This window comes from Pomacea canaliculata, linkage group LG4 (assembly GCF_003073045.1).
Source record: "Pomacea canaliculata isolate SZHN2017 linkage group LG4, ASM307304v1, whole genome shotgun sequence".
Classification (NCBI taxonomy): Eukaryota; Metazoa; Mollusca; class Gastropoda; order Architaenioglossa; family Ampullariidae; genus Pomacea; species Pomacea canaliculata.
Window position 1 is genome coordinate 32,772,203 of NC_037593.1, and position 15,262 is coordinate 32,787,464.

Genomic DNA, 15,262 nt, shown 5'->3' on the forward strand with positions numbered 1-15,262 from the left:
AGATACTCTGGCTTGCTTTGTAAAGAGTTGCGCTTTTCCAGTGATCAGTGTAGGGTGAGACAAAAGGAATGAATACTGCAAGGGTGGGGAGGTGATAGCTGGGAATGCACTACAGAGTACACAGGGTCTCTCAGGGTGGGTTGTCAAGGGTATGACTATTACTGGGAGTGAGGGCTGCGAAGGAACTAGATGTAGGGTACTCACGGGTCTGTGGAGGCGTCAACTATGTTGGAGCCGTTGAGGGCCTCGAGGATCTTCACCAGCTGCAGGTTGGTCTTGAGGGGAAACTCCTGGCCGGTGAGGTTGATGTAGTATTTCCACGAGGCCGAGGCCTTGAACAGGTCCTGCATACAGTAGATCAGCGCCTCCAAGGAGCTGTAGGTGGCCCAGTACACCTCCTTGAGTCTTGAGGCAATGAACACATTGGGCAAACACTCGGCGATGGCCTGCATGGCCGCCATGATGTCTTCCGGCACCTTCTTGTCCACGTGAATGCAATGGTAGTTGTGCGGCCGGTAGATAGCGCGCAGCATACGCTCTGTCTGTTCCACGCCCGTGTACATCATGATGCTGTAGGCGATGGGGAAGGCCTTCTCTTCCTCCGTGGCAGACATGATGTAGCCGCGCTCCTGCACAAATCTGCTGCAGTTCTTCGTCTCCTGCAGGTACACCAAGGGGGGTTTCTCGAGTCGCTCGTGTTCCTCCATAAACTTTCTGGCCCTGGCCTGCTCCTCCTCATCGTCCACAATCAGCTTGCTGCACCTGGGCTCCCGCTCGTGCCGCCCGAGCCGAGGCTTGTAGGACGTGGCCAGCCACTTCCGCTTCTGCTTCTCCACCAGCGCTGCCATCTTGAAATCCATCGTCCCGCCGAAAGAAAGCGAGGATGACCTGAGCGATTGCGAGGACACCAGCGACGAGCTATTGATGAGGATGGCGGGGAAACCACCCTGCAGTACGAGGGTGTTAGCCTCCACGAAACTGGCGTCCAGCTCCAATTCCAGGCGCACCACCAGGACCATCAGCGTCAGTACAAAGAGCGCCCCCAGAACCAGGCGCTGACGCAACTTCCGAGCCCGCGGCGACCACACGACCGTAGCCACGCAGCGCTTCAACATCAGTTCCCGTAACATGGCAACCGCCGCACACGCCTGAAAAAAACAAATCATCATCATAATCGAATTCCGTATATCTCACTAACGGTAATGATACCATGGCTACACTTTGCTAATCTCTAGGATTCACTACGCGACATGACAGTCCCATCTTGGTTGTTATCTGCACACATCTTTCTTCTCCTCCCCAGAATTGTGCCCGCGCATCCTCTTTGCTAGTCCTGCAGATTTTATGCTGAAGTGTGCATTCATTTATTTACTTACGCATTTGATTAAGAGTGCTCATCTTTCGACCTCTCACTGACAAACAAAGATTATGTGTTTCTAGGACTTAAATCCTTCGTTAATCGGAAACAGTTTTGACCAAATTAGACAAAGTTTTTATATAACAGTCGTGTCAGACCTTCGCCAGACTTGCTTAAAGGGTTTTTGTATATTTGTCTATATATGTGGCTTATTTACTCCACGGAAACAGGTCTAGACTTCACATCCGGAAGAACTCTACTTGCAACAAAAGGATATCCCACAAGAGCACGTTAAAGGATAAGGCTCGGAGAAAACTCCGTTGACTCTCAATAATGAAATCGCGTGCTTATTCCCCCAGGGTTACACATTTTACTTTGATGAGGCGAGGGGCAGATGGGAAATGTAAGAGAAAGACAAGGGAACTGAACTCGGACCTCTGAGCTGTACTTCAATTACGTTAGCATTACGCCATTTTCTAAAAATATCCCTTGCCAGGTACGTCCTCTCTAAAACTTAATTACCTTATCTTCCCTCTGGGACACAGCCAGTTCAATGGACATAAGGCTTATCCCAGGGAAATAATAATAATAATAACTTGCACAATCAGATGGAAGGTCTGAATAATAAGTGGTCGGTCTCAAGTAACAAGTAACTATTCAAACCAGAAATAGCGAAGCCGACTCCGATGACTTCAATCCTCGTTTTCAAGACTTTCAAGACCTGACACGCGCACCATCCTAGTTCACAGACCGCACTTTGCATAACCGGGTTTCTGCACGAGCACGCAAATCCTTCTTTACCTCCATTGTGGGCGCCCTGCCAGCTGCCTGGAAGACTAATTAACACTGTGAAATTACTGTAGCGTTCCTTTGTCTGCTTGAAACCCTCGTCGGGAGGTTGTCGGTGGAATACAAGACCATGGCGGAAGGGAAAGGGGGATAATCGAGCTTATTGCTTTCCTGACTATACGCGATAAACACTTCAGCATGATTGGGCCAATCGTTGTCTCTTGTTAAATTTACAAATCATCTTTATACTTATCATGGGCGCAAGTCTACCCTGGTGACTTCAGTCGCTGAAGAGGTCACACACCACAAGTAGTTAACGCCCCTAGAACTTCTCGTGTCCAGACGTCCTGGGTGAGACCAGCAACTATCAGTGGCTGACCTCTAGACACGTGAGCTCGCGATCTCCGCCTCTGTTGTTTGTCAAACTGGATGTTGCATCGATGGGTTTTTTTTTTTTTTCATTTTATCGACTGTGTAAACAATACAAAGGAATTCTATCTGACATGTAAAAGATGAGGCGGACAGAGGCAAAAGTCACGGAAGCCACAACGGCATTGTAAGCCGTGCGTGTGTGTGAAAATGCGTGCTTGACCTCACGCACCTTTCTATGCGTGTGAGCACGTGGTTGTACATGCGTGTGTGTGTGTGTCAGGGTTCGCAAGCGTCCGTGCATAGAACACAAATCAGAACCAGAATAAATTCGGTCAGTCTGACCACCAGACACAAAGCGAAGAAGACGTGCAACTCCTAACAGCGACAGAATCCCACCGAGACCAGCGCCCTCACACTCCGACAGTTGTCTACATTATTTACTACAGTCATCGACTTTTGCGAGTTGGCAAAGGCCTACAAAAAAATTGTAAGAGAGTTAACATATTCTAAATATTTTAATCTGATGCTTTTCACCCTCTTCGATGATGATAAAACCCTCTCTCCGTAGTTAATTGCCGGTGATAAAAATTCCTAACCCACCCAGGACATTGCGCTCAGCAGCAACAATGACAACAGCGACGCGCCAAGCTGTTAACAACGTCGATGAAAAAAAAAAAACTGCCGATAAAAGCCGACACCGAGTTAGCCCGGACATTAAGCTCGGAACTGCTAGCAACTACTAGAAAGCCACGCTCACGTTTATAACAAAAAGTAATCTGTTTGCTAGAAATTATTATTTGTGGCATCAATAAGGGCACCAGCCATGACGACAGCACTGTGCACGGCACTGACAATAAGCAAACTTATGTATCTGAGTAGAAGCCGCATGGCGGTTTGCATTTCAGTTGCTAACAGGGTTACAAGTAAGCCAGTGTGGGGCTTCCAATTAGTTAAATATTTAAACATAAAGTCTGCATGCACATTCAGTTGCAATATAAAAGGAAATTCGAGAAACAAGAAGTCCAGCAACTCTCAGACGTGAATTATTTAAGTTTTTATTAACAATACACAAAGATGACGGGAGGTGAAGAAACAAATGATCCTATGCTACTACAGCCGGCCACTGACGATACAAGCTTGTGGCAATTAATTCTTTGTGTTAACGAAGACAACAGGACTGAGCTGTTTAAACAATATTCCAGCTTATCAGTAACTACGAGGCTTCACGTTAAGTTCTCGCCCAATGACTGACACTCGCCTCCCTAGTCCCAAGAATATGTAAGATTCCAACGTTGAATAAAACCTTAAAGGCCGAAGGTGGCGGTGAATTCGCTTCACTAAAAGTGATGTGAATGTATGTACACACCCTAGCTGGAAACATGACAAAGTGTCACTGCCAACAACCCAGTAAGTGTAGGGCGTAGAAGGAAGAAGTCAGCCTGGGTCACAAGCGATCTCCGTGACTAAAGGAAGGACTTCAAGGGAAAGCAAAACACAAACACGACGCAGCTTGCGAAGTACAAAGAGTGAATTGTGCCAGCAGTGAAGGGATGAGGTCAGCGAGGGAAAACTGGATCGATGGCCAATACCGGACCATAAAAAAGGGGAATTACACGATACGGCAGCAAAAAACCCTAGCAACTATCATCAAGACATGTCAACACAGGACCTCGGTCTCCGAAGACAGCAATGGCCACTTTCTAACAGAAACCACTGCTGTTCAACCGATGGAATGAATATTGAAAGACCTGTACAGCTTCCAGGGCGAAGACTGATGCTAACATCCTTCAAAATAACCAGACTACAACCATCAAACCTGTAGACCCACCAGTCCTGTGAGAAGAGGTCAAAAGAGTGGTAGGAAGGAAGGAAGGAAGGAAGGAAAGTCACCTGGTGTTGACAACGTATTAGCTGAGCTGCTCAAGCTGAGTGAGGATGAAGCGACAAAGGTCCGCACTGCTCTGTGCCAAAAACCCTGGCAACGCAAAGAGTCACCCAAATCCTAAGAGCTCGTAAAACAACAAATCCAAGAAAAATGGAAAAAGGACAAGAAAACAAAAGTAAAATCAACACGACACGCCCTTCTGACCCACTCCACTGAAGAGCGAATAACGCTGATTCAACAGTCCTTCTGACTAGCATGAGTGAGAAGGACGATGCCGCCATTGTCTGTAGTAATCCATTTGGTGTGCGTGTGAGAGAGAGAGAACAAAAGCGGTTTGCAAATTCAGAGTGCTGATATGAATCGACTAAGTTGAAGTAGGTAGACAGAAATGGCGTCACCATCTGCAACTATGACTACCTTGAAGTTTGGCCGAGAGTTTGTCTTCCCTTCATCTCCACGTAAGGAAGGAATAACTGCTTACCGGAGGTTTTACAAGTCGATACAGATCAGATCGATTTCAAGTTAAACCAAGCTTCAACTAAAAACTAGGTCTTCTCCACTTTCTTCAGTCAACAGTCGACGACACAATTGCTCTCAACCAGCAAACTGTCGAATTCAACTTCAATCCACTGGTCAGAGTCTGGAAACGCCCACAGATGTCCATACTGCAGTGCAATCATATCCCACAAAGGTCACTGTTGTTTCTGCCAGCAGGAACAGGCGCTGGATCGGATGTAACCTAAGGGATGAGTATGATGGCTTTACTTCCCAGTAAAAAGTAAAATGAACATCACACATTCAATGTGGGGAAGTGGTGGGTAGAGACAAACGAAGAACAAGGTCAGATATTCTTTGTTCTGCAGCATCCGGTTCTGTGGTGTCTGTGAGAGTGTGCCGAGACGATTGGTCTGGGTCACAGGATCGGTTGTGCATGACAATGCGGTCGTCAGAGTTTTTGAATTATACATGAGAAATTTAGGCCCGAATATCGAGGCAAGCGTCTTCGACCTGGTACAGCTGAGAAAGATTTGCACTCGCCCAATCTGTTAGAAATTAAAACAGTCTCGAGATACCCCAGTGGGAGGGAGCAGGACAGGAAAATGATCCAGACCATCCCGTAAAATTGCTTTCTATGCACATACACACATGCGCCAGATTATTCAACAAACATGGTCGTGATGACGACTGTTTACCCACCAGGCTTTGCTTAGAATATGAATACATTAAGTCTGGCTGTGATCGATGGTGGTCTGGGTGTCGCCACAATGTGTCAGATACTTCGTGCAGGTACAGGCTCTCTATGTGTGCCCAGGAAATCACCAGAATACAGAATCCCGCTGCTCAGTTCCAGTATTAGGCATGGCCGACTATTTTGCCCGATTTTTCAGTTTGTGAGGGTCTGGTTTCTCAACCTCGCTAGAAGCGGCATCTGTCAATGCATTCGTATCACGACTACTCTATAACTCTGGTAGTTCTGTAAATGCTCTGGAGATGAAGTTACGAAGCGAGAGCAAGTCGTTTACCCATGGCAAAAAAGGGTGATCACATGAACAATATCTTGTTTCCGAAGTTATAAGCGGTGTCGAAATTCCACACATACAGACACTTCACATTTGTAAACCACTGCTTAATGAGTACAGCTTCTGGGGTAAAACACCTGCGGGGTGAGAGCACTGCTTTATAACTTTGGAAACAAGACACCCATCCTCGAGTTCTTCAAGTTGCCCCAGGGCAGCGACATACCTTCCCGTCCCTAAGGCCCCCGGTCTCCCAACCAATCTGTAATTGTGCAAGTGTCAATGCCCGGGTTTCAACTGACATCTCCAAGTAAGATTCACAACTGAAACAGATAATCTAGGCAACGACACATTAACATATCAATGACATTGATTCGTCTCTACCACCTTCCTCACCCCCGCTCCCTACAGACTCCCCTCTGTTTTACTTTGTCCTTCTCTTCCTCTCTCATTCGCTGGTCACCACACTTTATGTAAAGTTTCTAAATGTCCTTTCCGACCCCCTGGGAGGCAGAGACAAGTTATTCACACGCCTTCTGCTTCAAGGGCCACAAAGTGTTGCCCCCGACACATACGATCCATCACTTTCGCCCCGCGATCAATGAACACAAACCACGAGACTGTAATCCACAGACGATGAACATCGACCTGTTACCAAACACCAGCCATTAGTCTGAACATCAACCTCACTAATGTTACCAACAGATTATGAACATCAACTACTGGCAAGTCACTATAGCACGGTACACGATTCCTCCCATAAAAGTGCTGACGTTATTTTTTCTTTCTTTCTCTCTCACGCCACTCTGTCTGAAGCATCAAATAACTTTCACTTTCTTCTAGACTAGAGTAATGTGCTTGAAAACTGCCAGCCGCCTGACTTGAACGCCGAGCGAAACATTAGTTTGAAATGAGTGAGCTGAGCTCATTACAGAGATATTACTTTGCAGACTCGCAGCTGTTTAATCAAGGGATCCGCGCCTGTCGCCATGGAGGGAGCTGGGGGTGAGAAGCAGCAGAGGGGGGCGGAGTACTGGGGACGGGAGATGCTCGATTACCAATCAGCTAATGCATTCATTATTCTAGCAGCAAGTCAGGAGGGAGGCAATGTCGACACTCTCAACCCTAATTTGTGGCCGCATCTCACGCTTTATGTGAAAGGTGCGGTGTCTTTATGTGGCAGATACTCTAGCATACCAACTACTTCTAACGCGCGATCCGCTGATGTTGAATCAGAGCCCCGCAGCCGCATAATGCCCTTCAAATGAGAGAAAAAAAAATCCCAAAACAACAACAAAAACACGCACGCACGCACAAACACACATACACACTGAACTGGTAGCGGATGAGACGAGAGATGGGATTGATGTACTCTAGATTAAAGATGCTAAATATGAAGATCGCTGAAAAAGAAGTTTTCTACAAAGTACTGTCTTCTCGAAATTCGACAGGTCGCAGTTATGCTTGTATCCTTACATCATCACACTAGTGACCTCAAAGTGTTTTATCATTTCCTTCCCTAGCTTCCGGTTGCCTTTGAGCATCTCCTCGATGCCAAACACATTTTGTTGCAACAAAAAGCCAAAATAATATTAAAAAATAGTTTTAGTTTTAAAAGAAAACGAGTGCAGAGAAAAGGAAGGAGAAACATCGTAAAGAACTTTTCCTTAAAGCTCCACTCCTATCGATCCTCGCCGTTCTCTTGTTTTCGACGATCGATAACGAACCACGATGACAGCACCGGCACTCCCCCCCCCACCGCCCCACACACACACACAGACACCCCACCCTGCCCTGCCACCACCGCGCTGAGAGCTGTGCCGGCCGGCCACGCGGCCAGCCACAAACACATCCGGCCACTCGCCAGCCCTGCCACGACTTCTGCAGGCGCGCACTGCTGTTTTCGCCCCTGACCTTTGGCCTACTTGGTGCCGATGCACTTTGCGCTGATGCTGCGATGCTTTACGTCACGAGGGTGGCCGGCACTCACAGAGACAACAGCACCAGAGGGAGTCAGTGACGTAGCGAGGGCGTGCAGCTCTTGGCTCACATGCCATGCTCAGCACTGCAAGTCACACTGGAATGGGACTCACTGACACACAGAACTACATTAGTGTCCACACGGTTTCCAACAGCAACACACTCAAAGACATTTTATATTGCCTGCATCCTATTTCCAAAAAAAAATAAATAATAATAATAATAAATAATCGAGTTTCAAGAATTTCTTACACCACTGGTTTATCTGTGTTACACAGAGATATAAACAGATGTAAATGACTCGCTTTGGCTCATTAAAAGACTAATTTATTAATTGAACCTAACGCCTTTATAAGGTACGTACCTGTGTTTCAAATCAATCATCCAAACAATTGTACACACCATTTACTGGGGTCTATTTCAGCGGAAAGGACAGACGGTCGAAGACCGATAAGACATGCCGGAAGATATTTCCCTCTGCCATCGAGTTGTTATCAAACCTTATTTTGTGGGCTTAGTATCAAATCCTTAAACTTACTCCTTAGTTGTCTTCAAACACCTCTACACTGATGCCTAGAAACCTTCAATCCAAACTAGATAAAAAGATTTTACAGTTACAAGTCGTTCGCGAACATTTGGTGTCATCAAGACTGCCGAGGGTCCAGAAGGTCCAGAAGGGTGTGCTACTTACCATTTGTGTATGTGTGTGTTCATTTACAGGCTGTGCTTGCAACTTTCGGTGTTTCAACGCTGAAGAGAAAATGGTTGATGGTGTGGGAGGAAACCCAAGTACCCCAAGAAGCTCGTATTTCCTTTTTCCCGTATATAAAGTCGGTAAACAAGAATTAATAAGAGTGAACCAAAGATGTTTCTATCCTACCGACAGGTGAGAATCATGTCTTTTATCACTGAGCTACTGGATTGCATGCGAGACGATCTGACAGGTGTTTACACAGCATTCCAAGCATCTGCAATACATAACATCTCTAATGCTAACTCTTTATGTCTATCTACAAAACTGTTAAAGTTCGCGGTTTAACAAACAACCCGAGCTAACGATTTAAAAGTTCGACAATTGGTGGCCCCATCCGTTCCCTCATGATATCCGGTAGGGACAAAGCACAGTAACTACAACACCTGAACTCACCTGTAGGTCAGCGAGCATCCCGCGATTCCAGGTGTGTGCAAGGTGTGTCTGGGCTGAGCGCCACTGCGCACAACTGCTGCTGCTGCTGACCTTAAGAAAGACCTTGCGCGATTCGCATCCCTTCCCCCCATCTTCCTTGTCCTCCCACCCATCCCCTGCTGTAGCACCTCCTGGTAAAGAAGGTCGTGGCACTGGTGACAGTGCTTTCTCGCCGCACTCTAATCGATTGACCTTCCACCGAAAGGTCACGCCAACCCTCATAACCCTTACCCAACCGTTACCCCCTTTATAGGCTACTCAATCAGTCTCCAGCTGTAATTAGTTCAGTAAAGGCAAGAAGACAAATCCCCCTCCTTTTTTAAAAAAAACTTTCCAATTAAATAAGTTAGTCTTTTTTTTTCAACTCGGAGACCTAATGGCAGATGCTAGATAGACGACAGGCGGGTAATCACACCTTCCTGGGCTGGAGAAGGCTGATACCCCAAGAAAACGTTGGCAGATGAAGCCACTATAGCTTTTTGCAAATATCTCTTTTAATCTTGGGTTTCCTAGCCAGTGAAGGCGGTGCGACACCATCCTTGCCTTTCGATCTTGCTTTTTTTTATAATTGGAAATGGACGGTGATAGACTTAGGTCTGCTCTAAATAAACTAAACTTTCTTAACTTTTTTAAAACTTTTGACACTTAGGTGTGCTCTAAATAAACTAAACTTTCTGAACTTTTTTAAAACTTCGACGAAAAATTGTTCAAGTTGGACATTAAATGAGTACTGACAATGCACATCTACAAACAACTAACAAATACCGAACAAACTACCAAAAATATTCCGAACAAACGTGACTAAAGAATCTACAGAATAATTTTTAATGGCGATCCTCTTCTCAATGAACTCCAAAAGGTCGGCATTTTCAAATAAATTGTCCAAGTTTAACCAGGTAAAAACAAATGCTTGGCTATGTAACTGTTAATATGTAATCATTGTAGCGCTGTATCGTCCAGTTCTGTGATACTCACCAGTGTTGGCTGCATGTCTAGAATATTCGGAGTAGTCCTGCAATGTGTGTAGTAGTAGTGACTTTTAGTAAGTCTCATATTGTTTCCTCTATGAGTGATGTCAGTCGTCGTCTGCGTCTGACGTCTTTGACCGTGAGCGTCATCCGGACGACGTCATTTTCAAGTAAAATAGACGTCACGAGAAGTTAAAGGGATAGTAAAGGTCAACTAAAACTGCTTAGAATGGCGTAAAGAGTAGGATCCACGTGAATCTCGTCTACTCTCGCGTCTGTTCATGTGGGAAAAGTTGAAGGTTTTGTAGCATGATGTGTTTAAGAAGAGAAATGACACAGGACTCTTTCGTTTACTGAGACGAAGTCTCGTTCTCCGTCACGTGACCTTATGACATGACCAAGAGTGTTACCAAGTGAGACAGATTGTTTTCTTTAATTTTTACAACTGTGCTTTGAACGGTTCACTTTAAAACCTAAATGAACTCACATGACACCACCGATCACGAGTTCAAACCCTAGCAATGACCTCAGACACTTGTTGTCCCTGTCTGACTGACGTCACACCCAGACTCGTCTGCTTGATTATCTCGGGAAGCTATCGTTGTTACTCGGCGGAAGGACACAAGGGTCGATTTCACTGGATTTTTTTCGATTGCTATAAACATCGGCAACCGAAATAGTGCTAATACGTGGTAATTAAGTGAGAAACGAATCCTTTATTTCTCCTGTATTGCTCTCGTGCTCTGTAATTGTAACTAAATATATTTTTGAAACGTTTGACCGTCGCCACAGCCTGATCACAAGCCTTGAGTGTACCTTTAAACATGGCTGCGTGGGGCTACAAGAAGGCGAATGGCCTGAACCTATCCGTGAACAACGAACATTCTGGTTCTACCATCCGATGGACGAGGTTTGCTGTTTGCGTCTTTGTGCATGTACATGACTCTATCTTACTTATTGACTAGTCAATAACAATAATAAATGCAAAATTTGTAAAGAACATATGTCAAGAGTATATACTCCCACTCCTAAAGAGTATGCTCTTATCCCTGTCTATACGTTTGTCCATAAACGGTGTACTTTTCCCCCGACTTCCATCTTTCTGACCGTTATCCAACATCAACTGCCTTCACTCTCCATCTCTGAGACTCAGTTAAGGTCAAACGTCGCCACCTTTGTCACCTTTCTTCTCCTTCATCTGCGGCGGGCTCGTCAAGGTGTTTGTAAGTCGTCGCTGGCATGCCGGGGCTAGTGAGTGTATGACTTATTACAACAGTAAACTAAAGGTAAAAGGTCATAGCCCCTAATGACCAGTGAACTCCACGTGAACTTTACTTAGACGAGATAGGCCAAAGCCCTTTTCTTAAAGGTAAATGTGAACAAGGCCTCTCCAAGCCTTCGGACTGCTCATTCCTCTACAGGACTGCTGGCCATCTTTTATTGTTTTATTTTGCCTACCCAGCGTCAATTGAATGGTTTGATGAGACTGCGAAAGTTATTACCGACTGCTCCAATACTAAATTAATAATAATAAACATACACAATACACATAACTACTTCCCGTTCCGAGAGATAATGTATAAGGCAAGATGGCGCCAAATCATGGCAACGATACTAAGTACTATCATCCTACACAGCATTGTATTCCGTTCTAGCCAAAGTATCGGTGGACGGTGAACAAACACTCCTGAAGATTTCTTCTCGATCTTTGAAGGCATTGCCTCATAAATGAAGACACTGAAAGCAGTTCACTGCCCAGGTGAAAGTCTCTGCTTGCAAGCGGTTTGTTTGCACAGAGAGCACGTGACGTCTGGAGACCGGCAGTGTCCTTACAACACACAAGTTCCCTGAAAGACGACCCTGGCGATAGCCGTAAACTACAACAGGCAGAAATAACCGGAAACGCGGGTATGTGACGTCACCGTTGGTGTGGTTCGCTTCGTCTATTGTGCCCGACTGTGCGTCACTGCTTCTGTACAAACAGAATACAGAATTACTTAGACACTGGACACTTGATACTCCTGCTAATCGCACTCTGTCGGGCGACCGTTTTATTGGGGAGGGGGAGGGTTTATCCTTTTTTTTTTTTTGTAATTGTCCTCTGCCTTTTTTTCTGTTGTTTCATTTTATGTCACCAGCTCTCTTTTCTTGTTTTGTCTTTTAATTGACCTCTCCACCAGTCTTTGTCCTATTTGTCCTATTCATATAGTATCCTCCAAATAACATCCTCTAGCAACACCCTTACAGTTACATTGAAAACAACTAAAATGAAAACCAAGACTTGTTTGCTGGTGTCTGATATCTGGGAATGAATCACCAACGCCCCGGGTTACGACTGACGCTGGAAATAAAGTTCTTTTACTTGACAACTGAGATGTTTTGTTAGCACAACCTCGCTTAGTCCTCCGGGGGTTGGACATTGATACCATGTTGCTACGTGGCAGCCAGATTAACACTGATGTTGGCATGCCGGGACACAGGTCGGTCGTATGGATGCCGGGCAATACAACCACGCCATAGTTTACTGATTACATTTGCTTGCGGCACGACTTGGGGGTCCCCCCCGAACTGAGCAGGAAGAAAACACTCCCTGATCATATGCAAACCTTCCATTCGATTCTAACCCTAGGATCGATACCCGGTAACTCAAAATAAAAGTATGTCAGTGTGTATTCTGTCGCCATGACGACGCCAGCGGGCGGACAAGAGGTGACAAGTGGCGCGCGCACGAACGAGGTCAGAACCCCATAATGAGGGTCGTGTTTCCTCCGAAAATGTAGGGCAAGGTATGCACAGTTCGCTTTGAACGCCAGGTGAGATCGCGTGTCAGAATCTACTGAGCACATCGTCTTCAGAGCGATTGATGAAACATTTATTTTTAATGGCTTTGTCCAGAATGTTCTCTTCTGTTTCTCAACTCCTGCAGTCTTTTGTCGTTCATTTTTACGCTGCAGTCGTCTTCCCATCTCACACGGGCGGTCCGGTGGTGCAACGGTTAGCGTCTGTCAGCAATACGGTGAGAGTTGGCTGTCCTGGGTTCAGCTCTCCTCTCGGGCAAGCTGTTCTTTTGCTTTTTTTTTTTTTCCACGTGAGAACAGATTACAGGGCAGGCTTCCTTGCCTTAGTTGCTGACTCGGCGTAAAACACCAATTCCCCAAACCCTCCCATACCTCAGCAAACAGGTTGCTGTTCGTCTATCTCTGGGGTGGGGCTGGGGAACCTCCGGGCCGTGGTATCATTTGATCCAGCCCCCCCAAAGCAATCGCAGAATTCATTAAATCTGTTCTTTTTTTCAGAGCAACATAATTTATTTGTGGACTGCATTAATGAGGTAAATTCTGAGGGACAGGCAAGGAACGTTCATTACGGGATAGACAGAACACACGAGTGCTTGATGGGATGGACAGGTATGCTTCTCACAGGGTGCCCGCGGCCTATGTGGAGAATTATACATACCACAAGCCAAGCGTCGACCACTTCCGGTTCGAAATTGGCTGTTGATTAAAACCAAAAAGACCGTCGCTTTCGCTGTGTACTTTAGTGAACAGTTCCGGCTTACAAATGTCCAACATTAGTCTTGAATGGATTTCCAAATAAGAGCAAACGCAAGATCTTTGGCTAGTAAAAATTCGTTGAGGCTTATAGGTTTCTTTGTGCATATGCAAATATGTCTGAGTAGCATTGTACAGACACTTGGTGAATGCCACGTATCTCCATGGTAAGTATGTGTGTACCACGTGGTCATAATTCATGTACGTTCACTTCACAACCACAGACAGAACATTCTGCAATTGTTACTACATACTCTGTCTCCTGTAGGAACTTTTGAATTCATAGTCTATCGTTTAGGTCGATGTCCGGGGGAACATCCAATCAATATCTCGCAGTTTTATTCGTGTCGTGCGCAAATCGGAACAGGAAGTCGTGCGTATGTGCGCGGCGAGGCTTACAGCACTCGGTGCACCATTGTAGCTTGGTTGACATGGATACAGAGCGATATTAATTAAAGACGAGGTCCGAGACTGATAAAGTGTTTTTGACATCTGCTGCTCCTGTGGAAATACTGTTGAGACAGAGGGCAGCAGCAAACACAGCACTACACTGACAGCAAGTGTGGCATTGTGGGACAGTCCGGCACGGTCTGGCTCCTCCACCTCGGACTGAGTGCTGGTGGAGAGAACATCTGTCGGCTGCTTCGGTCGTCAACACCTTTCTCCGAACTCAGAGGAACTGGACGGGAGGAGCGGAGCGGGTTGAAAGTATAAAATACTCGTCTGAACCGTAGACGTACAGTAACTTACACATGAACAGCCTATTATTTATTAATCATTAGTCCAGTTTAATAATTGTGTGGGCCCTCGGTAATAAACTCGTTTTCCCACCTATTTCTGTTCGCACATTTTATGTACTTACATGTACTTAAACCATACATGGACGGACTCCTCTTAATGCTAGGAAAATCATATTTTCACCCCTTTTCATGGGAGGGCACGGCTGTTTGTCAAAGCACAATAAAAGAACTTTTTGTGATTTATTTATATATATGTATTAGTGATTTTGCAAGCATAACCAGGTGAACTTTACAGTCAGCCAAACATTGTGCAACACGTTTCTCTGTTTCTCAAAGAATTTGTTTCTGTAATTTAAAAAAAATGTGCAACAGCTTTGATGATTAAAAAAATAAATAAATAAAAATAAGGCACATCTTGCTAAATGCTTATTTCCACACATAAGGTTCTCACCGCCAGCTGTTATTTCGGAATCAATGTCTGATGCCGCAATAAGCTTGAGAACTACTTTTCGTCCAGTCCGGCCAAGAAGTTCGAACGTACACTGTAAGCATTTGTTGTGCTTATCACGATGACTCTCTTCAGATTTCGCTGACTTTCATATACCCGGCTACAAAAATCCAAGGATTATAAAATCATACCAATAGCCACCCAAATCTTGAAACCCCCACTCCTTATCTTTTCCTTCAAAAATAAACATCAAGTTTGTACACTGGTACATAATTAAAGTTTCTCCTCATGTTAATTATGGTCCAGCGAAAAAAAAAGTGGAGTTCGGCTAAACATTTTGAAGACTCCTATTTGCTCCAACATTTAGCTAAGCTAAGAGAAGCAGAGGGTTCACACTGTCAGCAATCACCGTGAAAATAAAGACTTGCAGTTGGACCCAGCAAAGGACTATTTTACTGTAAGCTAAGGA

At 45.3% G+C, this 15,262-nt stretch overlaps 1 protein-coding gene across 3 annotated transcripts in view; it reads right to left on the bottom strand.

Annotated features, from left to right (window-relative positions):
* Positions 1–15,262, bottom strand: part of LOC112561191 (beta-1,3-galactosyl-O-glycosyl-glycoprotein beta-1,6-N-acetylglucosaminyltransferase-like) — a 46,185-nt gene that overhangs the window by 16,341 nt on the left and 14,582 nt on the right. For all 3 annotated transcript variants that reach the window (XM_025233506.1, XM_025233507.1, XM_025233508.1), the window contains exon 2: positions 205–1,148. In XM_025233506.1, coding sequence (XP_025089291.1) covers positions 205–1,148 — 944 coding nt within the window. The remainder of the gene's footprint in view (positions 1–204; positions 1,149–15,262) is intronic.